This window comes from Apiospora aurea, assembly GCF_038362705.1.
Source record: "Apiospora aurea strain CBS 24483 chromosome Unknown utg000004l_segment0_segment0, whole genome shotgun sequence".
NCBI classification, from domain to species: domain Eukaryota; kingdom Fungi; phylum Ascomycota; class Sordariomycetes; order Amphisphaeriales; family Apiosporaceae; genus Apiospora; species Apiospora aurea.
The window spans coordinates 2,595,290-2,620,343 of NW_027117391.1; the positions used below are offsets into that span (position 1 = coordinate 2,595,290).

The 25,054-nt window shown below is 53.6% G+C and overlaps 8 protein-coding genes across 8 annotated transcripts; 4 read left to right on the plus strand and 4 right to left on the minus strand.

Annotated features, from left to right (window-relative positions):
- Positions 1–85: 85 nt before the first annotated feature.
- Positions 86–1,457, plus strand: PG986_005585 (uncharacterized protein; the record flags this gene model as incomplete). Its single annotated transcript, XM_066841807.1, has 4 exons — positions 86–185; positions 337–456; positions 614–1,124; positions 1,283–1,457. The coding sequence occupies 4 exons, from the start codon at positions 86–88 to the stop codon at positions 1,455–1,457; spliced, it is 906 nt and encodes a 301-aa protein (XP_066701669.1).
- Positions 1,458–1,807: 350 nt separating this feature from the next.
- PG986_005586 (uncharacterized protein) lies at positions 1,808–2,151 on the plus strand (the record flags this gene model as incomplete). Its single annotated transcript, XM_066841808.1, has 2 exons — positions 1,808–1,879; positions 1,975–2,151. The coding sequence occupies 2 exons, from the start codon at positions 1,808–1,810 to the stop codon at positions 2,149–2,151; spliced, it is 249 nt and encodes an 82-aa protein (XP_066701670.1).
- A 640-nt stretch (positions 2,152–2,791) lies between these two features.
- PG986_005587 (uncharacterized protein) lies at positions 2,792–3,256 on the minus strand (the record flags this gene model as incomplete). The annotated part of the gene is made up of 1 exon (XM_066841809.1): positions 2,792–3,256. The coding sequence occupies one exon, from the start codon at positions 3,254–3,256 to the stop codon at positions 2,792–2,794; it is 465 nt and encodes a 154-aa protein (XP_066701671.1).
- Positions 3,257–6,746: 3,490 nt separating this feature from the next.
- PG986_005588 (uncharacterized protein) lies at positions 6,747–7,443 on the plus strand (the record flags this gene model as incomplete). The annotated part of the gene is made up of 2 exons (XM_066841810.1): positions 6,747–7,010; positions 7,096–7,443. 2 exons carry the CDS (start codon positions 6,747–6,749, stop codon positions 7,441–7,443), a joined length of 612 nt encoding a protein of 203 aa, XP_066701672.1.
- Positions 7,444–8,655: 1,212 nt separating this feature from the next.
- Positions 8,656–9,816, minus strand: PG986_005589 (carbohydrate esterase family 5 protein; the record flags this gene model as incomplete). Its single annotated transcript, XM_066841811.1, has 2 exons — positions 8,656–9,206; positions 9,312–9,816. 2 exons carry the CDS (start codon positions 9,814–9,816, stop codon positions 8,656–8,658), a joined length of 1,056 nt encoding a protein of 351 aa, XP_066701673.1.
- A 2,405-nt stretch (positions 9,817–12,221) lies between these two features.
- PG986_005590 (C2H2 type zinc finger containing protein) lies at positions 12,222–15,933 on the minus strand (the record flags this gene model as incomplete). Its single annotated transcript, XM_066841812.1, has 5 exons — positions 12,222–12,927; positions 12,984–14,124; positions 14,186–15,394; positions 15,448–15,538; positions 15,586–15,933. 5 exons carry the CDS (start codon positions 15,931–15,933, stop codon positions 12,222–12,224), a joined length of 3,495 nt encoding a protein of 1,164 aa, XP_066701674.1.
- Positions 15,934–17,887: 1,954 nt separating this feature from the next.
- Positions 17,888–18,946, minus strand: PG986_005591 (uncharacterized protein; the record flags this gene model as incomplete). The annotated part of the gene is made up of 3 exons (XM_066841813.1): positions 17,888–18,219; positions 18,336–18,855; positions 18,935–18,946. 3 exons carry the CDS (start codon positions 18,944–18,946, stop codon positions 17,888–17,890), a joined length of 864 nt encoding a protein of 287 aa, XP_066701675.1.
- Positions 18,947–22,608: 3,662 nt separating this feature from the next.
- Positions 22,609–24,530, plus strand: PG986_005592 (methylenetetrahydrofolate reductase-domain-containing protein; the record flags this gene model as incomplete). Its single annotated transcript, XM_066841814.1, has 2 exons — positions 22,609–24,307; positions 24,364–24,530. The coding sequence occupies 2 exons, from the start codon at positions 22,609–22,611 to the stop codon at positions 24,528–24,530; spliced, it is 1,866 nt and encodes a 621-aa protein (XP_066701676.1).
- Between the last annotated feature and the right edge of the window lie 524 nt (positions 24,531–25,054).

Genomic DNA, 25,054 nt, shown 5'->3' on the forward strand with positions numbered 1-25,054 from the left:
GGTCTCTGTGTAATACGACAGGAAGTCAGCTTTGTGTTGCTCAATCCAGCGAAACCCTTATCGCACCCTCTTTCCTCATCCCACCATGGCAATATACAGCGCTGTCCCGCCACCCCCCGAACTCGGCGGCACCACCACCACCACGGCGAATGCCTCGCAGCAGCAATCCCATGCCGCTGTTGCCGGTACGAGCCCTGGCCCGGCCATCGACATTGAAGCCTGGACTGTGTCGGCGCTTCAATCCCCTCGCCATCTCCCCCAACGCCCGCGGCACCGGTGCCCCGCTCTCGATTCCCCTGGACGGGACCACGTCGAGGCCCTCGGTCACCATTCAAGATGCTCGCGCCACGGGGGAGGGCATTCGCCGACCTCCCTCTCGTCGCGACAGCATGAAGCGCCGCGAGGCCCTTTTGAAAGGAAAGGAGGGTAGTCGGCAGCGCCGGCGCTGGGAGAATGGTACATAAATCCCTCTCATTGTCATCTCGTTGAATCCCACCCCAGACAGCGATTATAGCATCACCGATATCTCTTTCGTTTTACCCCTTTTTCAAATATGCGTCACGGGCTCGCGACATTGGCTAATCACATGCCCCTTTTTGTTCTGTGACTATAGATCGTCTCATGCATGTCCCCAACGCGCAACCTCCCCAGCCCTTCGATTGGGAACCCCGGCCTACCCACCCGGTCCACCACGTCCCCTACCAAGTCGCCGCCGCCTGGGACCTACGCGTCCGCGCCGATGTCGAGGCCAAGAAGGCCGCCGCCACCCTCCGCAAGCAGCAGCACACCAAGACGTTTGGCGACGACGCTGTGGCCGGGCGCGTGCCTCGCGAGCTGTTCCTGCGCGCCAAGAAGACACCCGCCGTCAAGACCTGGGTGCGCTCTCTCGAGGAGCCTGTCCGCAAGTTCCTCGTCGACCAGCGCCGCGCCCGCGAAGAGACCGAGGCCGCAGTTGAAGACAGCAGCGACAGCACCGAGGACGAGGAGATCGTGTTCGTGGGCCGCAACGGCACCATGCGCGATGGCTGGAAGAAGGCGAGGCGCGAGGACAAGAAGCAGGGCGCGACAGAGGAGGGCATGGTGTTCGATGCTCTCGGCGACGATGATGAGAGCAGTGCTTTCAAGTACGTAAAACATCAAGACCTTCACTGCTGCATTCGAGGCTGTTGGCTAGTAGATACTACAAGGAGGGGGGAGAGGAGGCTTTGTGCGGACTTGTCATCGAGATACCCATTTGCTGCAATTTTCCCCTGCGCCAATTTACTGACTTCGATGGCTCTAGGCGGTGGATCACTCACTCCATCTCGGATTACTACGGTCTGGACTCGCGCTCCGTCCTGGTCGGGAATCCCTCACGCAAGGTCGTGTACGTTGCACCCAGGGTGTTGAAGTCCGGACATGCGCCGGCGCCGGTGGTGGCCAGTCTGCCCCGACCCCTGTGGCAGCTGTGCTCGTAGATATCTACTCAGTCTCAATCGAGAGGTAAGTAAGTGTGGTAAGGGTCTTTTATGGGGTTCACCCTAGAAGCTATATATAGACGTTCTGGGCATACATATTAGACGGCAACGGGTTGTTATTTGTTTGTACGATCTTTGCATTATTTCGAGTTGCCTCCCTTCTCTTTCTACTCGTACTCGGATGCTTGACCGTCGCCTTGTGTATATGAGTGCTTGTCTACTAGGCATTGCGTCTGGGTTGGTGCCTGGAAAAGTCAGGCTGACAGAGGTAACGTTCATCTTGGTCGCAATACCTATTGCCACACCGACGCTGGCCCCGGATGTACTACGCTAACTTCCACATGACCATAATGCACGCCATCCTCTCCGCAAGTTTTATCACCGTTGCTGTCCCCGAGCGTGAGTATGTTCCAATTACGCGTGTATGCCCACGACCTTCGATCATCATCATCATCGCGCTCCCCTTGAACTCGAGCCCCATTTTGAAAACCCCCGGTATTTTGAAACTGGCGACCAGAGTCCACGACGAAATGCTCGTGGATCCCGTCGTGGCTCAGCACGCGGTATCTTCGTAGGGGATCTGATGCTGGCACCAGGTCTAGTCCTCGACCTCTTGCGAGAACCATTGCTTGGAGAGCTCGTGGAGCTGGTCGTCACCGTGGGTGTGGCCGAAGGTCCTGTCGTACTTCCATGATGCTGACACAGACTTGTGTCTTGGTCCAGAGCTCCGAGTATGTAGTATATCTTGACGGCAGGACTCCAGGATAGCCTACAACGCACCCACGTTATGGTCATTAACACTCCATTGCTCTGGATTACGGTGCGGATCCGCAAGCGGTATCTGGCTTGGAATGACTTGACTATATGCCAATGGTGCTGATTAGGTCTTGAAAATATCCATCCCTCGAGTTCCAGCAACACATAACCGACCTGCACAATGTCCATCTCGGCAGCCCCTAAGTAGATGCAGTGCCTTTTCACTGCATTTAGCCAGGCTCAACAGTCTTCCCAAGCCCAGCCACTGACTAAACCGTTGGAGCCTTGAAGTTTTCCTCCCGCGTTCTACGCCGTTAGAATGTATCCTTGAACGATGTCGCCCCGAGGTGAGGAGCGCCTTCTTCTGATCAGGGGAGACGAATTTGGCGGCGGCTGCCGGGGACGAAGCTCTCTAGTCTCTCGTAATGACTCGGATATTGAGCCTTGGCATGTTCGAGGATGGCGATGGCATGCATTATAACACTGGAGCGTAGAGCCAGGTCAGCTTCGGGGTGTGTTGCTCATGTATATACATACGTAATTGCATGGGTGTTTAGGGATGCGGGTGCTTGATTCACTTACACAACGATGAGGTTCAAGACAAAGAAGACGCGGAAGTTGTACCTGAACTGGATGTTCCGCCAGCTCTCGGGCAGGGTCTTGGCCCATACGGTGATCATGAAGAGGAAGGCGCCGAGCCAGGCGTCGTTGAGGGGCCCTAGGCGCTGGTACGCCGTGGGGCGCCCTTCGTCTACGGCGGCGGCGGCAACGTCGTGTTGCTGTTTCAGCTGCCAGACCTGGGGGAACCGGGCGGTCCTCAGGACCAGGACCAGGTGCCAGACCAGGCTGACGAGGATGAGGGCGGCTAGGACGTTGAGGACGGTGGTGTACTCGTCGCCGTTGAAGTGGAGGACGGTGCTGGCGATGAGGAGGCCGATGCTGAGCAGGCGCAGGCCCAGGATGAGGTCGAAATCGTCAAAGATGGACTGCTTGCTGGCGCTGCTGTCGCCGTTGACAGGGGGCGCGACGCTGGCGGGATTCATGGTGAGTGTGTTTGGTGGAGATATAGCAGTTGGTGGTTTCTGGGGGTGGGTCTTTGGCTAGTTCAAGGGGGTTTGGAAGGATGAGAGCGACCGATGCGCTATGCTACGACGGGACACCACCACCTGGATGGTCGTCGTATCTTATATAGCATATGTCTTGTATGTTGGTATCCAGTTGCCTAAGAATACGCCGCAACCTGAATGGACACACGCTGACGGGGGTTCGATGTGGGTGCAGCTCCGGAGGTGTCCAGCCAATCAGGGGCCATTTAATCGGGTGCCTAATCCCTGGATGGATAACCGGCTGTGATCTTGGCTGTGTTTACATCGCCATGCACATTGTCACGTACGCCGGGGGTTGGTCCATAAATATTGCCAAGACTTTTTGAGCCAAAGGCAGTGTGCGTATACCTACAGATACATCTCAGCACAGTTCGGCTGTTGCATGCGGTGTTTATCTCTGTGATGTATTGAAAAATCTGTTTGAAAAACGTGTTACGTGTCTGAAATCGTCATGTAATGCAGTACTTGGATGATTATGTCATCTCATTGCTCTGCCCCTTCTCCACTGACGGCTGCCCCTATTCAGTAAGACAACCAAAAAGAGTCATGCAACCACACTCAAAACACGCAGAGACAAACTGTAACTGCAGATGCGATGTTTTATAAATCGACTAGACAACAGATCTATATCAACAGCTTCACCTATCATCAAACAAGTTCATGGTCTGGGTCTCTCTAGTGTCTGATGTCATCAAGCCCCTGACCATTAGGTCGGATGACAAACACCTCCATAATACCACAGGTGAAATTAGAATGAAGGAGATGGTAAGCTAAATTACTAAAGCATACCTTCATAAAAGAAAAACCACTCTTTTCGGAACTTCGGGGTGCAGCGGAAGGCATTGTGCTAACATGTATGCCCCTTGCCCTCCATAAAGCAAAGGGAAGGCTGGCCTTCTCTGACCAACACACAACTTTATATATCATCTTCTAGACAATGGCAGTGAGTAGAATCATCATTCTCTTCTATGGGTCACCGCAGAACAGGTTATGCTTTTGTAAGTCTATCTCAAGGGCTGATGTGTTCGTGCGTATGTATTTGCATCACCATCGCCGACTGCTGCTTCAATCACTTATTCGTGCCCATCTATCCGGGTCGGACACCGTCTTTGCAAGGTACCTACCCTCACTTTCGCGGCCCATGCATATCGCCGACTATGTCGGCAACCACTGTGTTCTGTTGTGGTCGCATGAACCTCATGGAAAACTTCATTTGTTCATCTTCTGCCTCACCACCAGAGCATACGCTACGTCTGGCTGTGTATACCACCTACCAGAAGCACTGCGTACCACTCTACAGTAAGCCCTCGACACTCACGATATCCTCTAAACGACTGCCACTGGATCAAACCACCATGCTTTATCTAGGGCCTGACAACAGTTGGGTCCGTCTTCTCATACGTGCCATTACCTATTTCTGAAACAGATGCCCAGACGATACTGGCCTAATCTACAAACAACTTCTAGGTCCAGTAACCCTCATCGATCTCCCCTTGAGAATTGATCAAAGTACGAATCTCTGGCACTGAAGCTCAGGCACCTATGATTTCTACGACGACTTCGAACATGCAAGATGCCATTGAACACACGAATCCGTCTCTGTCAGCGTTCCCCCGCCTCCTTTCCGCCTAAGATCCCAACCCCAACAGAAAGAGACAAGATACGGCTACAGTTTCCCTACTTGGAGTTCGCGAATCTACCAACACTATGAATTTTGAGCATGTTCGGGTCAGGAAAGCAGAAAATCAGCTACGACAGCAGCGCGTAAATGAACAAGGGTTCAGGAAGTAGTAGGTGAGTTGCCGCGGCACGTTACGCCGAATCTTCCCAGTCCTCTTCTCAAAAGTAAGAAGCAATCATTGCTAACATTACACAATGTGGTCGAAGATCCTCGCCGCCTTCCCTGATGTCTTCCAACCGCCCCCGGCTCCAGATCCTCCACTTTTGGTCAACTTACATAACCGACTTAAGCTACGCCTGGAATGTCTCTTGACTGCACATACGACGTGTTCGTTCCCCTGGAACGGACCGTCGTAGTACTTAATAGGCTTTACTGCTCACCATCAAAAGGTTCAGTCTCCTTTAGTGGTAAGCAAAGCGGCCGGGCGAGCGAATGTGTTTATGCCAAATCTAGAGGCGAGAAACCACATGGACTTGATGGATATGAAGCGTTTGTCTCCGTAAGGTAGAACGTTTGACCACTGTTTAGATCAGTCAGAATTAGCATAAGCGATGCTCCATAGCATCCGCGAAGTAGGGGAGAAGTAGAACATAAAAGTCACCAGTGCGTAGAAATAAGACGGGGAACTGTCAATATGAGAAACCTAGGATGACTCCCAACCTAGATGGATTCAAGTCCATCACTATGCTTTGAGGGTGAACTTGGTCAGGCCTCCCTCCGCGAAAGCATCTATCCAGACATCAACAGTTCGTTCATCCCTAGACTCGGAAGTGGCCTCGGTCCTGCAAGGGAAATAGTCCAGCCCTATCGTATGTCCGTGAAACACGTTACGGCACATGAGCAGAGAGAACTGTCTATATTCTTGAAGGAAAGGCCATGAATAGATACTTCTTACTCGCCAGTGAAGGGTAAATACGAGTTAACACACCTAGACCATCGCCAGCGAATTATTTAATATTAGTGCTAATACCGACTAACACAAATGTTCTATTGCTTCGTTTCTGTTAGATGTGTGCTTGTTTATGATACCTCTTTTCCAAATTTCGATTCAGTGTAAAGCCATCCCAGCAAAATCGACGGCGAGGACGGTACCCAAGATGGAGAGTAAGGGGATTTGCAGGGTAGCCTTAATTCGTGGCTTCAAAAGTGATTGTGTAGAGATACCCTCGTAGGTGCCATCTAAGTGTGAACCGTCTTCTGGTGATTGGAACGTAGGCGCGTTTGTTCCCCCAGTAGATAAAATCATTTTCCCACCGCCCCCTCCGCCCTCTCTCCTCCCTCCCTCCCCAGACACGACAGGTCTCTAAGGTAAGGATGTTTTCACTCGTTATTTATTTATAAAGTAATAATTGAGTCTCTCTAACGATCTGACATTTAATAACAGGCTCGAAACAATTTTATTTTGTTCAGAAGAGCTAGTATTATCCATTTCCTTGCCCAGATGCTTTTACATGCTCACCAGCTCGCAGTTCTCTCCATATTGCATCGCCACCACCACCACCATCACGACCACGACCACGACCACGACCACCTCCTCTTCCTCTTCCTCTTCCTCTTCCTCTTCCTCTTCCTGCTCCCCCGGCTCGCACCCCTCTTGTAAGTACTGTTTATGTTTAACCACTTCGCAGTTTCGATCCGATTCTGCCACAATCTTGGAACAATCTTCAGTTCCCAGCTTTCTCGCAAGGCGCTCCTTAACAGATGTATGAAGGAGACGGACTAATCGAGATTCAGCAACCAAGAACCATGAGTGGCCAGGAGAGAACCCCCCTCCCCTTCTCCGGAAAGGGAGGGGGCAATCTCATCGAGCCCATCTCGGATCAGCTCCGAGCAATGGCTGACGCCGCTGCGGCCGCTGCCGCCGATGCCCCCGCCGCCCCTGCCGGTCCTGCTGGTCCTGCCGGTGCCGCTGCTCCCGCTGCTCCCGCTGCCCCGGTTCCCCCCGCTGTCCCTGCCGTCGCCGTCGCTGCTCCCGCCGTCCCCGCCCCCCGCCGCATTCGCTTGCCCGATGTGCGCCCGAGTACGTACTCCCAACGCATCATCCCTTACTTCTCCTTAAAGTAGCAAACACGAACGTTAACACTCGAACAATCAGACCTTCACACGCCAAAGGGGCGTATGGAAGCACGTGGCCACCACCCACTTGGGCACGGTGTGCCAGGTCCCTGGCTGCGGCCACACCACCGGCACGGACGCGCGCATGAAGGCGCACCTCAAGGCAGCCCACCAGCGCAGCCGCCGGGTCCGCGTCGCCGGCGCCGACCGGTTCCAGTGCGCCTGGCCCGGCTGCGTGCGCACGTTCACGCGGACGTGGGACGCCAACACGTGCTTTGGCAGGCACCAGGCCGACGCTTTCGCCGCCCCCGTCGCCGGCCCTGTCGCCGCCCCCGCCCCTGCCCAGCAACAGCAACAGCAACAGTCACAGCAACAGCAACAGAACTAGGGGAAGGTTCTGTTTGTGCTGGCTAGAGAGTGGGATGAAAAGCCCCTTATGTATCCCTACTCTACATATTGAATGTAACTAAGCTCACTAACAGATAAGATCAGACGGCCAATGCTGCCCGCGGCGCCCCCCTTCCCTCCCTCTCCCCCTCCCTCTCCCCCCTCGCCGCCCTCGCGGGCGTGCGATAGTATATAACGTTTCCCGAGAGAGGGACTGTGGCTGTTTCGAAACAGCCACGAATGATGATCATGCAACCAACATAATTCAGAAACCCGGCGTGTGTGCGTGTATGTGTGTGCTATTTAACGTCTAGGAGGGGCCTCCTGAATCCTGAAAGGGGCTCAACTCAACCCCATGAATGGTAAGGGACGTGCCTCCTATTGAGCTCTATGCGCAGACCCCGGGGTCCGGAGTTGACTGCTAACCGACGGAACATAGGAACAATGCCGGCCTCGCCGGCCTCACGGTCGTTGCGATAATATAGAAAGGTTTGCCGCTAAAAAGGGAATATGACTGTTTTGACACGGCCATGAATGAAGGTGATTACGCAACCAGAAACAGGGCTCAGGGAGAACCGGCACTGGTGAAGAAAAAACCTTAATTCGTGACCACTTTGAAGCCCTTGAATGGCCGCTATTTCCGTATGCGAATGACTCGCGGCCATCCAGGAACAGACTGCTGACTGCGGGTTGCGACGCTCCCGGGTCCCAGGGGTCCTAGGGGGTCTAGGGGGCCTAGAGGGGGGTCTCTGGTAAAGTGGGATCGGCCGAAGAAGCCCACAATACAGGTTATTTTTTTTCTTTAGCCTACTCTAAGTGGGAAACGACTCAGCTGCTCAGAAATGCAAGAAAACTTTCGAAACTTGGCAGAAAATGTGTAGACCCGGAGACGGAAGATTAGGTATTACTATTTTCTGAACTCGTCCAGGCTTTCCGGAGCATGTAGATGGGGTTTGTTTGATGCAACTGATGATGCCGATGCCCTTCTCCCCCAAAACAAGAAGATGCGTATATAAACATGACGATCTGGCATCGAAAAAAAAGAGGACGAACTCCTAGAACGCCGATGCTGGCTGATGTTGCTTTCCCATTAACCCTCCAAAAGAGTGAAATGCTCATGAATGATGCTGAACCGAGGATGCCGTATGCGCCGTAGTACGTTATGAATGCTTGCTGCTATTAAGATTTGTCTACCCCCTCATCTCTACTCCCATTAACCCATTACGATCGCCACACCAGCGGCGACCGCCAATGTGCAAAGGCCCAGGGGCGCCAGGGTCATCCCGGCACCGCTGTCGGGTTTATCCGACTCGTCGGGGGACCCCTGGGCCGCGCCGCCCGTCGTCGTCGAGTCGGTGGCGGTGCTGGTGGGCAGGCTCGAGAGGGCGGTGCCGCTGCTGGCCGACGCGCTCGCGCTCGCGCTGGCGCTGCTGGCGTCGGTGCTGGCGACCGGCGGCGTCGTCTTGGACGGGTCGCCCTTCTTGACGTCGTCGCCCAGCTTCTCCTTGACCCACTTGGCCGCCTCGTCGGTGAAGTTCTCAAAGTAGGTCAGGTGCGCCATGGCCCCCGGGCCCTTGGGGTCGGCGCCCGAGCAGATCGAGTCGGTGTCGACGCAGTAGTCGCGGTAGCGGTCCGCGAAGGCGTTCAGCCTGTCCAACTGGTCGCCGGGGCGCGGGAAGAGCCCGTTGCTCTTTGCGCCGCTCTCGTGGTTCCACGGCTGGTTGGCGGTGTGTCGTGTGTCGCCAAAAGTGAGGATAGCAGCGACTAGAAAACACCAGAATCGTTAGCAGATGTAAGCACATCCCAAAAGCCTGGAAACTAGTGCCGGCCCCGAGTCGGAAGTGAAAAAAAGGGATATTATTGACTTACCCGCTTTCCCGGCGGGACTCTTGGGGTCCAGAGGCTCGACCGACTTCTCGACGCAGCCATTGAAGAAAACGCCGCCGCCGCCGCTGAGGCCGTCGCCCAGGGCGTGCGAGCCCTGGGAGTAGCCGCTAAGGACGAGCTTGGTGTCGGGGCACTTCTTGTTGTAGGCGACGACCTGCTTGACCGTGTTCTCGCCGCCCTCGTGGACCGAGTCGCAGTAGGGGTCGGGCAGCATGTTCTGCATCACGACGTCCTCGTAGTCGCAGCTCTCGTAGCCCTCGCAGATGGCGTTGACCAGCTTGCCCTGGCGGCCCGGGTAGGGCTCGTTGTTGCCCTTGGCCAGGAAGACGTGGACGTCGGTGCACTTGCCCGTGCCCGTCGACTGCCGCGCGTGCAGCTGCGAGCCGCCGGCGGGCGTCGGCGGCACCACGGCGGCGGCCTGGGCCAGGGCGGAGGCGGAGAGCAGGGCGGCGGCAGCGCCGCTGAAGGTCAGAGCGGATGACAGCATTGTCGTCGATTATGTATAATATGTATATATAATCTATAAGAACAAGGTCTAGAGAATAGAAGGACGGGAAGAAAAGAAGCAAAAATATAAATTAGGCGAAAGGTGTGAGCCGCCGCCGCCCAATCTATCTTATAACAATAAGATACCGCCTGGGAGGTACGAAATGAATGAGGCAGTAGCTGGCCAGAGTGTTTCCGTCCAGGTTTTGGCAGCAGTCGAAGTGGGGTGCGGCTGTCCTTTTCAAGGCCCTTGATCCCAGTTTGACAAGCGAGTGGGTGGAATCTCCGGTTTTCCCTGCGACCCCCCTGGGCTGTGTGTGATAAGCTCATCCTCTCATTGTGGCCGTGTCGAGTTGTCTTGTGCCGTGTGTGTGTGTGTGTGTGTGTGTGTGTGCTGTGTGGGCGGCAGCAGAATCCTGCGGCTTGGGGGGCTCTGTACTTTGCCGCTTTGGACGCAAGCAGGGCAATCCCGATACGAGCACACCCGGATTAGAGAGAGGACAAGGAACGACAGGGGTCAAGGGGTGGCTGGCCGGTGGGGTAAGGGAAGCGAGATCACCAGCCAGCGCCCATCGCGAATGTCCACTCCGTCTCCATTCCTCGAGAGACATTGCGTAGTTTATCGTGCACGGAGAGTCCTGCGGCCCGGCGCCGGCTCCTCCCACCTGCCCAAGTGTCGAACGGGATGTCATGGGCGAACCGAAACACACGAAACCGGTCGGGAGGCGTTTTGGCGCAGTTCGGGCAATGACAACATCCAGAGACGAACGCATACGTCTCCCGCTTCCCTCAGCCTGGAAAAGCAACAAGCCTTTTGTTACAAGGTTGCGTCAATGATGTTACCCTGCGACCTTGCGGCTCCCAGATCCCAGGAGGTGGTAAGCGTGAAGAAGACGCCCCCCCCCAGATCTTGGCATTGGAGACGCTGCCCTAATTGGGGTCAAAGGTGCCGACGATATGCTACCTGGGATACTGTATGCAGGCAGTACCGCAGGCTGCAGGCTAGGCGGCGCGCTTGCGCATACCCATTTCGAATAACGAAGACTGCCGAATCTTTGCGGAAAAGAAAAAGAAGAAGAAGAAAAAAGTTTGCAATTCCGTCCTTTCGTTGGATGAAGCATCGGCCCTTTGCTCCCCTACTACTGCACATAGTTGCGAACACTATCGTTTAGTCGGCGGGAATGGCGGTACGCTAAGGTCAAGCAGGTTTGAAACCCCCGTTGCTGAGCCCAGGTCAAGCTCCTACTACCCTATTTTAGGAAGTCATCGGTCGATGCTCGGAATAGGCATCTGCCAAGTACGAACCCGATGGGTGCTATCAGTCATCATTTGGCGAGGTTGCATCGAGGATACTCGCTTCCCGTAAGCGTATTTCAGGCCTGTGTACACGTAGGTTGGTATATTGCCCACCCTATTACAGAAATGGTACCATATTGGTGTGTCTGAAACTTAGAAGGAAAAGGGTCATCGTATTGTTGTGGGATCTATGCTGATCCCGTTCCTCTCTTCCTTCCTTCCTGTCAATCAAGGTCCAGAGGGTCAGAACCAGCCAGCAGCCGAACCTGGATGGATGGTCCCTACATACGCCTACACCACATACTTTATTAATACGACAAAACATATCCATACTACCTAATACGAAAACCCAATACGAAAACCCATGGAGCTATTAATAACTGATCACGAAGTCGCACTGCTGTTTTCCCACGGATTTAAAGACTTTCCACAAAGGGGTTCGTTTTCCTTACCCGCCCGTAATGCCAGGTCAGGGCAGCCAGCAGCGGGCACTTTTCTACTTGTACGAAGTGAAGCCCACCCCGTCAGTGGACCTCCCCCCATAACAGGTGGAGGGGGCTCCAGCCGGCCAGTGGGTTTCGCCTTGCAACCCGACCCGACGTCACAATCTTGAGCGGGATCGATTGTCCCGGTCAAAGAGTGATCTGCTTCAACATGCAATCGAGTTCATTTATCTTGATTATCTGTCGACTCATCTCGAAACTTTGGAGCTGATCTGCTCGTGTGTGAAGCTCTAAATGCAGCCTCCTGAATACTGCTACCATCCCTCAGAGCTAGCGAGTAGCCCACGAAAGAAAGGGGGAGGTGGCAGTGACAATCTATCACCACTTTCGACATTTGAAATTAAAAGGGTAATAGTGGTCATACATCTCATTACACCATGATATCTTCAGATCTAAATTCCATAATCATCTCGCTCCCTGTTTTTTAGTCCACCCGCTCTGCTACGTATGTATGCTTGCGTAAAAATGATAACTACAATCTCCCCCAAATACCCGATAAGAAGTATATACACTTATTCATTTCTGCAAGCGCCCTTTTTTTCGACCACATCTTAGTCGAGGGTGCCTTTAATTTTGTCTCGGTGTGTTGGACACCGAGTCGAGGGTGTTACTGATGCATGCCGGTATTGGGAGTAATGAACGACGGGCTTCTACTGGAGGCGCTGCTGGCATTCAAATCCTGGACGATGCTGTCGAACACCTGGTCGGTAAAGCTGGTGTCCATGTCATCCATGGTGAACTGGAACTCATCATCGGGCGACTCCGTAACGACGGGCACATCCCCCGATTGCAAGCCGGGCGCCGCCGATGTCGGGATTGTACTGGCCGCTGCTGCCACGGACAGTGGCCCCTGGAGCGACGCCTTAAACTTGCCTAGCAGAACCGGGTCGTCGGCCGGCGTTTTCTGCATCGACATGATGTCTCGAGCGCGTGCCTGGAGGTCGGCATCGCTCGGGAAGATACTCTTCTTCTGTAGTTCACGGCGTACGTAAGCAGTCAAACCGCTTGCGAGTTGGGGGTTGCCAAAGGTTCTGGTAGGCGTCTCGTGTCGCATAGGGTCCAGCTGCTCAGCCTGGCTGGCCGCTGCAAAGTCGTCGACCGCAAACGGCGTGCTCATGTTGGGAGTCTGAAGCATGGCGTCAAACTCTACGGAAGGGCGATGAGCCGATGGGTCGGTCGTCCCTACAGATGGCGTCCACGAAGTCGTATCGAGTTGCTCCGGCTGCGAGTCGCGCGGAAGGATCCCGACATCTTGCTTGAATTGCCGCAACCACACTGGATTGTCGGCAGGTGTCTGGTTCCATTTGTCATCACTGACTCCATGTTAGCTTCATCAACTGACATCTTGCGTGGCTTCATAGTTACTTACTCGTCATATTCAATCCACCTCGCTTGGTATTGCAGCTCTTCGTCAGTCGGTATATGCTGATTGGGGTTGTTCTCTGACATTGCCGACGCTACGAAGCGACCGAGCTCTTTGGACAGTCGCCGAAAGCAGTTTGCTTCGTTCAAGTAGTACATATAGACCCCGGGCCTGGACCTATTGCCTGGCCGGGGGCTTTGTCGATTCGGTGTCGACGTCAACATGGCGGGAAATCCCGATAGCGGCGACGGGGGCTTTTGCAAAGGCGGGTTGCTCGGTATTGAAGTATCCATTGCGGTACTGGTGTCGATCCCGCCTGCGTGTCTCGCTCTGAAATCCTCGAGCCACTTGCTGTCGTCGGCTGCTGTCTGGTTCCAATCATCATCCTGCTCGTAGATGATCGTTCGTGCTTTGCTTTGCAGGTCCGCGTCCGTCGGTTCCAGACCCAGCGACCTTTGGGAACGCAGAAACTCTCCCAGCTCATTATCGAGTCTGCTGTAGTTGTGGATGGTGGAGTCTATGGACTTGGGATCATGCGATCGCTGCGGGTTATCATGGACGTCCTCGCTGCGCGGCAGATGAGCTCGCCTCCGGAAATCCGTAAGCCATTGGGCGTCGTTGTGGATAAGGCGGATAAACCAGTTGGCAACAGCCTCAGAGGGGTCAATGGATTTCTCCTCCATTCGGCCAATAATCCTGCAAGCTTCCTCTTGGAGTTCCTTGTCCATTGCTGTTAAGCCAAGTAGTCGGCGGGCTATCACAAACTTTTGCAGCTCTGCTTCCAGGTCGCAATGGTCGAAGATATCTCTCTTCCTAGTGATCATAACTTTAGAAAGACAGCCTTCCGCCGGGCCTCTCGGCCTGAACATGGCGGCTTTACTCGTTTCTGGCTTAGCCATCACAAGGTCGCGAAGCCATGACTGCGCCGGCCCCGTGCCCTTAGAGAGAGAATCTCCAGCAAAGACAATGCGGCAAGCTTCCAACTGTATCTTCTCGTCTGTAAGTGAACGAGATTGGTCGTCGGGAAGGCCTGCTATCCAATCTTTCAATTCCAACTTCAGAAGATCGTACGCATTGGTCGGAGTAGAGCTCGGGGTCTGGCTTGCTTGATAAAGGAATGGTGAGTTCCTCTCATGGTCGATCATATCTGTTTGGGTACCGTTAGATATATATAAATGCAGGAATGGTCGTTCTTTCGGGCCTCTTACAGGGTGGGATCGAGTTCTCGACCAGGTTCATGACGGGGTCTTCGAAACCCCAGTCACCCTTCCAGTCCGCCATGGTGTAACCAGTCTTGAAGTGCTCCGCCAGATGATCCGTTCGAGCTGTCCAGCTATCCATCACGACGCCGCAGAAACCACACCGCGATCGGATCTCGGGTGTTGTGACACGCCAATTATCCATGGACCATGATGTAAAGTTCACGCCGTGGACGAGCTTCAGATGTTGCCGCAAGTGATCCTTTCGATAGAATGTCCTTTCCTCGAGCGATCGCTCCATGCAGCCGGAGAAGTTATGAGATTCCAAGTGGGAATCGGTCGGGTTCGCTTCGCCGCAGAAGACACAGCTCATCACTCCCGACCCGGAGTGGATGCCTCTTGCGCCTTCTGGCGAGCAAACCCAGCGTTCGAGAGACAAGTGGAGAGATTTCTCATGCCTTTGCCAGTCGTGCTTCGTCCTGAAAGTTTCCGTACAGAAAGTGCACTGGAAAGTCTTGGGCTTCTCGCCGAGATTCTCCTGTGACCGTCTTTGGGGAATACGTCTGCGGCGCCTTCGACCTCGAGTTCGTGCAAAAGATGGCAACGAACCCACTGAGCCGCGCGAGTGGTGTGAGAAGGATGAAGCGAAAGAGCCTCCGCTGGACTGCGACTTGGACAAACTGCTAGCCGAAGATAGATTGGCAATGGATCGACCCGACCCATCATCGGAGTAACCGGACACGTATGGACTGTTCAAGCTGGAGCTTGAGGACATGTCGGTGCTCGAGGTAGTGATAGCCCTGGCAATATCCGTTACAGACGCCGGTTCGTTCTCCGGGGGCGAGTTAGCCCAACGCTGCAGGGGGTTCATGTTTTCGAATAGCCCAGGAGTGCCAGAGCGCCGAGGTATGTCCATAGCAGTGGCATAGCCTCTTCCAACATGAGGCGAAGTTGACCGTGTGGGTTGAATCTTTCCTCTACGGCGGGCATTGGCCAACCAGTTGGTGATCTGAGTCTTGTTGAGACCTGTAATTCTTTGCAAAGTATCCTTTTCCTCCTCCGTAGGATAAGGATGTCGACTATGGGTCGATATCCAGTTCTTCAGGATCTTGACAGATTCTCGAGAGAAACGGGCGCCGGGCTTGGACGGCAAGGTCGGCTGCTGGGCCGCTGGGTGTTGTTCCTTTGAGACAACTCCCATGTTGTTCTCTGGCATGGCTGCCACAGACGTCAGGGGGCCACTAGGTCATCTTCGAGGAGAATCGAGGTACCTGGGCGGTCGCCCATCGTGGGCCAGGGGTTTGCTGGGAAAGTCAGACCTGCCTCTGAGCCGGCATGGTTGCCAACAGGTCCAAAGCTGCACTCGCATCGAAGTGCCACACAGACCGTGCAGTAACCCTTATACAGACCTTCCCTAATGAGCTTGCACTGGTAGCCACCCTTAGAGCAGTGGGAGCAAGGTGACTTGGGTAATTCCCAGACGAACTCAGTCGGGGAAGGTTCTGGCAGTTGCATTGTAGGCTCCTTGGGGGAGAGTCAGTGGTCTGCTGGGGAAGGTGTGTCGAGTCAAAGTGCTCGAGAGCCCAGAAGGACCAGTCGTCGCCGTTGACATCCCCGAGAACGAGGTCCATGTTGGTGCCTTGGTTTGGACCAAACGCGCCCTGTGGTGACTGTTCGTCCAAGTTGAGGCCGGTGGCAGCGCCAGCGGCATCCCAGTTGATGAAGTCCATCTTTTGGAGTTCGTCAATGGTCGGCATCTATAGGGCGTGCTTCTGCCAAGTGTTGATGTGAAGGGCGTACGGCCTGATCTAGGCTGGTGGTCATGAACACGCCTTTCGGTCACACACCCGGGTCGAACCTCGAAGAAGCAACTGGGCCGAGAAGATAACTATCTACTTCGTCTGCAGAATTCTAGTCAAGTGCAAGTAACGTCTCGAGCTTGACATAGCACGGAAAAGTGAGTTGCAGATGTTGTATCTTGCTTTACTGAAAGCGTCTTGATGGAAGGAGGACTGACAAGAGAAATGGTCTTCAGAGGGTTGAGTCACAAGATCAGCCGCCATGGGAGATGGATTTATCGAGCAAAGCTAACCCTAGCGAGCCAGCAGGCACGAATGCTGTATGAAATCTCCAGTAAGCCAGCGAGAGCTATCGTATCATTGCCAAAGGGTGACCGGCGTAACCCTTCCATCATTTCTACAGCAAGAGAGTGTGAGAGAGCGCGAGCCGGACGGCGATGGAGCACCGAGCCCCACATCATGTCAACTTTGCGCCCTTGGGTTGACTTGACGAGCAGGAGACCGGTGGAAGCGTCGAGTCGATAGTGGATTCGCTGGACGCTTGGTGGGGAGTGCGGGGGACCACTGGCACTACGGCTGACATTATTAATCGTCCGTGAGCCATTGACCTTACTGGATGATGGAGAGTGCAGGCACATCCTTTTCAGCGCCGCATTCCAACTGGGCCTGCCACTATATCCGGCTACGGACCGGTATGTCCATTGCATCGCTAGCACTTACCACTGCAACCACCAGCGAGGAAAAGACGCGACAACGCCGCCGACTGCCGGAGTGGTTGATGTTGCTGTGGGATCCATGCAATTTAGTGCTGACGTGCATTTCTTGGCTCATATCTCGCCCTTCGCATTCACCATCTTCAGTCGCCCAGGATAGGCTACTAGACAGTGTAGGAAAGCGGTGGAGGAGAGCTTCCAATTGAGCCTGTATTCGTTCCCACCAACTTCGAGAAAAAAAAACCAGACATATGAAAATGTGCAGGATTGTGTCGCTATACGCGGATGGATACCTAGGTAACATGTGTATACCTGTGTCTTTGCCCAAATGCCAGTGCATCTTCCGCATGGACCGAGGATCTTCCACGGACTGTCTTATGAGCATTGCCCTCGTCCAGTCGTCCTTTACTAGCGGAACGTCTGTTTGCTGCGGCCCGCCCGTCATGGCCCAGGGCGCTGGGTTTGGCGTTTTACGATCCCCGTTGAAGGGAGAGCACGGCCTGGAAAGTGGTCAGGGTCATCACGGCAACCTCAATGCTTAACTACATCACCTATGTATATCCATTGGTCCATTGCCCATCTCAGTATTTGTGCTGGAGGTTCTGTAGAGTACATATTTACATGTACGTACGTCACGAGATCAAACCAAACTTGTTCCCTGTGCATGTTTGGGTTGCATTGCGCGGGACCGCAGCCTCGGGCCTCTGTCATACTGTCCGGTGGCCGCTATCTGCACTTATCCTCTAATCTAAGTAGCAATGGATTTAAGTAGTGGGCTGGGGCCCGTGACAATCGGGTGCAGGGGTTGCCTGACTCACTTTTCCCCAAAATCCAGCTCAGTACCATTTCACTGAGACATAGCAACTTAAGTACGCGATGAGGTGAGAATCAAGTTGTATTTTGGTAGATATCAACAGACAAGAGTCTGGTAAGTCATAGTATTTGCCCCTTTCTTGCTGGGTATTGTGCGAACCTAAGAAATACAAAATCGAACCTAGCGCCGGGCTTCGCAAAAAGACCAAATCCAGTATTATGATGGTCGTACTGTACCCGCGGTACATATTTTTCAATAGTAACGTCAAACGGACAGACAATCCAGTATCCCAATCCGACAGCATATATCTCATGAAAGTCCATTTCGATGCGCATATGCATGTGCCCGCTCTCCAGTCTCGACTGAGATCTTCAGTGCGAGTTTCTTAGTCGTCAATGCGAATGGCAGAGTGAGTCTCCTGTCCGTTGTTCGGAACGGTCAATTTGGATTTGCTTTGAGGCCCAGGCTTAAGGTAACAGTTGCCGGGCGCAGACCCCTTCAGCGCCGCTTGCCGATCCGTCCAGCCCGGCACGAATGTCACGCCAGCACAGGTCTTGTTGGCGTTCGACGTCGTGTTGGCAAAGTTCTCCAACGTGTATTTGGTATAGCTGGCGCACGCGTCGATGCAGTCGTCGAAGTTGGCGACGAAGATCCCTTGCAACGGGCCGATCGGCGTCTCTTTGTTGCACGCGATTTGGTACGATGACTGGTCGAAGACTGTAAAGCGTGGGCGCAAAATCAAATTGGTTGGTTAGCTTATGGATCTAGTGAACAGCACTAGGAGCGCGACAATACTCGACGAAATGAGGATGTCGCATTGTGGCTGCGCTTACATTTCGAAGTATAAGTTGTTCCGGAAACCCCGACTGGATTCGATGAACAGCCCAGAGTTATCGCGTTGTAACTGCCCCCTTCAGCGCCGGAAGAAGAGTTGTTGGTCATGTTGGCTCGGAGGGCGGCCAGGTTCGACTCGGCCGTATTTGCCCGATGGGCTTCCACGCCTGTGCCAGCGGCCAGCCCGATAACTGCGGCGGAAAGGATGGCGACGATGGCCGCCAGAGTGAAGACCACCACCGAGCAACCCAGAATCTTGGGGCTCTCCTTTCGTCGCGCTCCAAGGTCGGATGGTAGCGGTCGATAGCCCGTAGTATTGTAGTTTTGTGTTGACGGCGGTCCCATAGGGGACATCATATATCCAGGGTAATTCTGGTACATGGCCGTGTCCTCCGCCTTGAACACGGGCGGCGATGGCTGCTGTGGCACGTATCCATGGCTCAATGTCACTTCTGGTGCCGTTGGTGGTGGATGGTATTCGGGGAAGGCCGGCGGAACTGTCTCCGGAGCTTCATCATACTGATTGTGAGCACAAGGTTGTATAGTCAGCACAAGTCGAATGCGTGTAACCGGTGTTTGGAATCAGTTGTTATCTTACCCTGGGTGCCATATTCTGGCAGTTTTGGTGCGCCAGACAAGGCGGCAATACCAAGAGAATAGCGTCCCGGGGCTTCGCAACGCGAGAAGCTTGTCGCTGGACACAGCGCGGCAGAGGGTCTATAAGGCGGGAGGGAAAAGACAACAAAGTGGAGAGTCTGGGAGGCTGGGTGGAGTGCCTAGGACTCCTCAACGGCAGATGTTAGCCTGCTGGTCCTGGAGGAGGAGGAGCGCCAGTCCGTGGTGTCTTGATCAGGATTTGGCCCCGATGCAACTAGCATGCGAGCTAAGCCTGTCTTTACTGCAACGGACTTTGACCTGTGAGCGATGGGCAGAGAGGTGAACCAGAGTTTGAAACCTGGCGACCCTGCTACGGGTGCAGCTGCATCCTTCGTGTGCGGCTGATTTGAGCAAATTGCCTACAATCTTACGATTGGAGAAAAGGCAAGGTGTAGTGGGACCATCAGGGGGCTTGCAGCAGCCACCAATAGACACGGGTACCCCGAGGTGTGTATAGAAGCAGACAATCATTCGGTGTCCACCAGGCTCTGATATCATGAGGAGGTCGGCGACCACAAATGATGGCCTTTCTTCGTTTTGATAGAGAGCGGCGGCGGCGTTGTAATACATCCTGCTTGGTAGCTCTACGGGCATCCTGCCGACACTTGGTGGGCAATCGATATATAGAAGCCATACGAGGTTCTCTGCAAGCGATGGATACGTGCGGCACAGCCTGGTGGCATAATCAAGATCAATGTCCCTGAGAGTTGATTGGGGGCGGGCCGCCAAAAGGCGTTACATCGCGTTTGCTCACCACGTAGAATATAGTGCTGACGGTTGTCGTCTAGTCGTATAATATCTGCCCCATCGCATGCCACCTTGCACTGCTCTAACTGAACACCTGTTCGGCGAGGTCAATCGAAGTAGTTGCAGGAGCTGCTCCATGATCTCCAATATGGTATTGGTAGTATGCAGGGAATCGCATATCTCCGATTTCAAATGATTCATGTTGTCTACTCAATCTCCCATCTCGTTTCCATTGTTGCTGATGGGGATTTTGGCCCCGAAATTGTGGGCAGGTAGATGCAACCAAGATTCTGGAAAGAGGGGTGAAACTGCTCCGAACATCCACTCGCAACGTTGTCACATAACTGCCCATGTGTGCAACTGAATGTGACATATCCCATGTTTACTATAGGGAGTATCATCGAATCGGCGAACAAGATGTAAACACTACACATGGCATCGACTTCAAACATGTTATCAATGTCTCTTTAGAGGCGTGTTCTGGCACAGACAACAAGGCCAGGCACTGAGACGGGCAGCCCAAGCGAGCGGATCAGCAAAAATATAAGCACCGCACTAGCTTCAACCGCCCCCCCCCAATCCAATCAAGTCTCTTGCGCCCGTTGGAACACCGAAGCCATCAGATACGACGCGCGATGTAGCAAACCCAGAACAAGCTGGGGTACAGTAGCAGTAGGCTGAAAACCAGGACGAGCATTTGCAACAGGCCTGACTAAATAGCTGGCTCGCGTTTCTCAAGATAAACTGCACACATACACATGCATGGATGCTACCTCTACTAAATTTTTCTTCTTATAAAAGCCTTTATAACCATACAGCTATGGCTAGCTTCCAAGTTACTAGTTTAGTCCGTCATCAATCTGGGTATCAATAGCACAAAAAAAAGAGGTCAGTATGCGCATTTTATTATGAAGAGCGCGATTCGACTGGCACCAGTACGGAGGGGACTAGGGGACCATGTTCTAGAGCCCACACTTCCAGGGTCTTCAGGGTTTGATTTTCCTCGAAGGGAAAATTCGCTGCAAACCATACCATTCATCAATCCATGCCATCCCGATCGTTCGGCGACTTCCAAGCTGCGGGGGCACCGCTTAAGAAGCTCATGCCAACGCGCTCTTAATAAGCCATGAAAGCCTGCATTTTCGCCCGGCTGAAACGTCAAGATGTGACGGACGTATGCAGTCGTTGTGTTATGCATGGCTGCATTGTAGAGAGACATGAGAAGTAAGGGGGTGCTCTCCCCAGTGCTATGGCGGCGGGAGCTGTGTGATTCATCGCGACTTTACCAAGCCATCGCAAAAAGCAAAACCATTCGCATGAGGGTCGAATTTCCTCAATTGTTTCCTGACGGGCTGTCTCGGCAGGTGTGGTCGGACGTTGATGCAGGGTGATACTCTATGTGGCGTGGCATCCAACCGGTGCTTGGCTGGATCAGTTGGTGAACCCATCACACCGACATGCCTACATTCCTGGGTACATACATGTATGCAACTACATCTGCCCTCGAGACGACGTGGCCAGAGATTCACTTGGAGCCAAGATGCGAGCAGAGGAGGAGCAGTATCTGACAGTGATTGGATAGCCATATTCCTATGATCGCTATCTCGGGTATCCCGTCATTAGTAACACAACAATGGGCTCTGGATGCACGGGCAACGGGGGGTCATCCGAATTGCTGGGCGTGGGGTGGTGTTACCCACTCAGAGTCGAGCGTGAGAACATGAGGGTGGACAGTGAGCGAGGGGACCGCGGGGTCGAGTTGGACCCTCTTTTTGTGCCCTTGACAGACTTTAGTGAGGGAGGGGAGGAGGGGATGGTGAGGGGGCAGGCACATGGGCTCCAGGAACCAGGATCGGTCTTGTATTGAAGTCAAGGTAATTGGAATGCAATGCAATAACAACACCGGTGAAGGCAATACCTCAGAGGCATCCAAGGGCACAAGAATAGGGAGAGGCAGGTGACGTGGTCCGCAGACTATGTTATGTCGGCCAAGGAGACCAGATCGGCCTCCTCCTCGCCCCCCGAGCGATGCTCGGAGGAAAAGCGAGAGGTTCCCGCAGATTGGATGACACCAGTGCTCGTTCGGTTTCGACGGACTCTCCCCTTTTTCTAGACTACAAGCCAGGTACGTACGCACGAGTCAGCCAATGAAGCCTCCCCCAGAAGTCGGCGCCGATTCTGTCCTCGGAATCTTACTGGCAGGGCCACTGGTAGGGCTCTCGAAGGACGGCATGGAAGTGGAAGGAAGAAAGGGCCTGAGTGGGTTAGGTGAAGTTAGACTGGCGAATACGCATGTCCAGTACCGTAAACACACGCATCAAGGCATGGTCTGGTACTACCAATTGGGCAATCACTGGCATCCCTCAATCGATAAAAGTCGCCGGTGATCCACTCGCCCTCCGGTCTGCCAGAACGACTACCTGCCCGTCCCATTAATTCCCCAATCTCGAACTTTTGCGTAACCACCTTCTTCACTTGCTCTTGATCAACCAACTACGTCCTCGATCTGCTGGTGAGAACGGAGTGCTTCATAACGAACCTCCTGTATCAAACCGCAAACACACAGGTTTCTTCGTATTCGGCGTCTGAGAGCAGAGTGCTGCTTCAGCTCACTTGAGACCGCTTTGAGGTAAGGCCCGATTCTAGTCCAGGCCCTCAATTTTATTGACCGGCATCGGCATCGTCCTTCGTAGCCGTAGTCGTGGTTTAGCTGCCTACGTCAATTTTGCACGCAATATTTCCTCCTTCCGCTAACTTTTTTCTCCTTTCAATTCTAATAGTCCCGGTCTTCGTAATACCCCATTTCCCGATTGATACTTTCCTCGTCAACCAAACCAAAAAGCCCGCATCGACGCTGCCGCCGCCAATATGCACGTCCACGAGATGGTCGCCGAGGCCGAGAAGACCGGCCAGCCATCTTTCTCGTTCGAGTACTTCCCACCCAAGACCGCCCAGGGTGTGCAGAACCTTTACGACCGAATGGAGCGAATGTACGATTTCGGTCCTAAATTTATCGACATCACCTGGGGCGCCGGTGGTACAACAGCCGACCTGACGGGAGAGATCGTTACTCAGGCCCAGACATATTTTGGCCTTGAGACCTGCATGCACCTGACATGCACGGACATGGGAGAAGACAAGGTCAACGACGCATTGTCGAGGGCATACAAATCTGGATGTACCAACATTCTGGCCTTGCGAGGCGACCCGCCCCGAAACAAAGAGAAATGGTCCGCCACCGACGAAAACTTCCGGTACGCTAGGGACCTTGTCCGCCATATCCGCCAAAAGTACGGAAGCCACTTTGACATCGGCGTGGCTGGCTATCCCGAGGGCACAGATGACAACAAGGATGAAGAGCAACTGCTTGATCATTTGAAGCAAAAGGTTGACCTGGGTGCCTCCTTCATTGTCACCCAGATGTTCTATGACGTCGATAACTTCATCCGCTGGGTTGGCAAGGTCCGGGACAGGGGAATCCACATCCCCATTCTTCCTGGTATCATGCCAATTGCGACCTATGCCAGTTTCATGCGTCGAGCTAAGCACATGCAGTGTGGTGTTCCCGACCACTTCATGTCTGCACTAGAATCCGTAAAGAACGACGATGCGGCTGTCAGAGAAGTTGGCAAGGTGCTGGTTGCGGATATGTGCCGTAAGATCATAGCAGCTGGTATCCCCCATCTGCATTTCTACACGATGAATCTCGCCCAGGCTACAAGACTGGTATTGGAAGAGCTGAACTGGATGCCCACGACGACGCGCCCACGGAAGCATGCCCTGCCCTGGAAACAATCTCTCGGCCTTGGTCGTCGTGCCGAGGATGTGCGACCAATCTTCTGGCGTAACCGCGGAAAGTCGTATGTGGCAAGAACACAAGACTGGGACGAATTCCCTAACGGTCGATGGGGTGACTCCCGCTCTCCAGCTTTCGGTGAGCTGGACGCATATGGTATTGGACTTACCGGCACCAATGAATCGAATCGCAAGAAGTGGGGAGAGCCTAGGTCGGTGAGGGATATCGCCGACTTGTTTGTGCGTTACATCGAGAAGGACATTGACAGCCTTCCTTGGAGTGAAGCACCGCTCACAAGCGAAGCCGAGTCAATTAAGCAAGATTTGATTGATATCAACAGGCGTGGACTGCTTACCATCAACTCGCAACCTGCTGTAAACGGCGCAAAGTCTTCTGACCCTGTATACGGTTGGGGACCACCCAACGGATATGTATACCAGAAGGCCTACGTCGAACTGCTGGTGCCGCCAGCACTGTTTGAGAAGGTCCTTCCCCGTCTACACAACCATCCAGACATGTCGTACTACGCTGTGACCATGACAGGCGAGCTGAAGTCCAATGCACCGTCTGAAGGACCCAACGCAGTAACTTGGGGTGTTTTCCCGGGCAAGGAGATTGTGCAGCCAACTATTGTCGAGAGCATCAGTTTCCTTGCATGGAAGGACGAAGCCTTTAGATTGGGTCTTGACTGGTCGCACTGTCATGATGCCAACACCCCCAGTCGTGCTCTGATTGAAGGTATGATGAATGATTGGTACCTCATCAACATCGGTAAGTTGACGACGCATCCTCGAACATGAGATTCGTCCTGCTAATGGCCCCCGCAGTAAATAACGATTTCCACTCCCCACGTGCTATCTTCGAACTTTTTGAAGGGTTGTCAGTGGATGAGCTAGACAAGGAAGTGGCGATAGAGGCAACGGCGAATGGAGTTCACCAGCCCGTCTCCGGTGCCGAGACGAATGGTGCCGCAGCGGTTGCGGCTACGGCGTAATGCATTTCATCTAGGGGTCAACGGCATTCTTGGATTTTCAACAACAAGCATATATGATGGGCGTTTTTTCAACGGAGTCCTGATTTTCAACAAAAATTTACGAGGGCATGCAACGGGAGCTTGGCGAACAGGGTCAGGCTCGAACATGGTGCATTATCTCAACGATACCCCGGGTGTGAAAAGGAAGGAAACGGATGGGTGATTTTTATTATTTTGTCGTCAACACAAGCATAACTACGATGTGGTTTTGGGGGAAGAGCAAGCCCGAGTCAGCGATTGGTAGGTCAGATTGTCGATTGCAGTTGTCAAGCCAGGCCGAGGGAGCAGGGTGGAAGGAATCCATGCGAGCGATGGTCAATTGGTCCCAGTAACATCTTGGGTCCAGGAAGTTCTGATAGTCTCAACACTGAATTTCTTCAGTATGCCGGATTAGGCATGCAACGTTCATTTCTCGCTGTCACTGTTGCCATTGGAATTGTAGCTGCCCTCCATTTTATTGGTTGGCATATTTGAACGCATGTCTT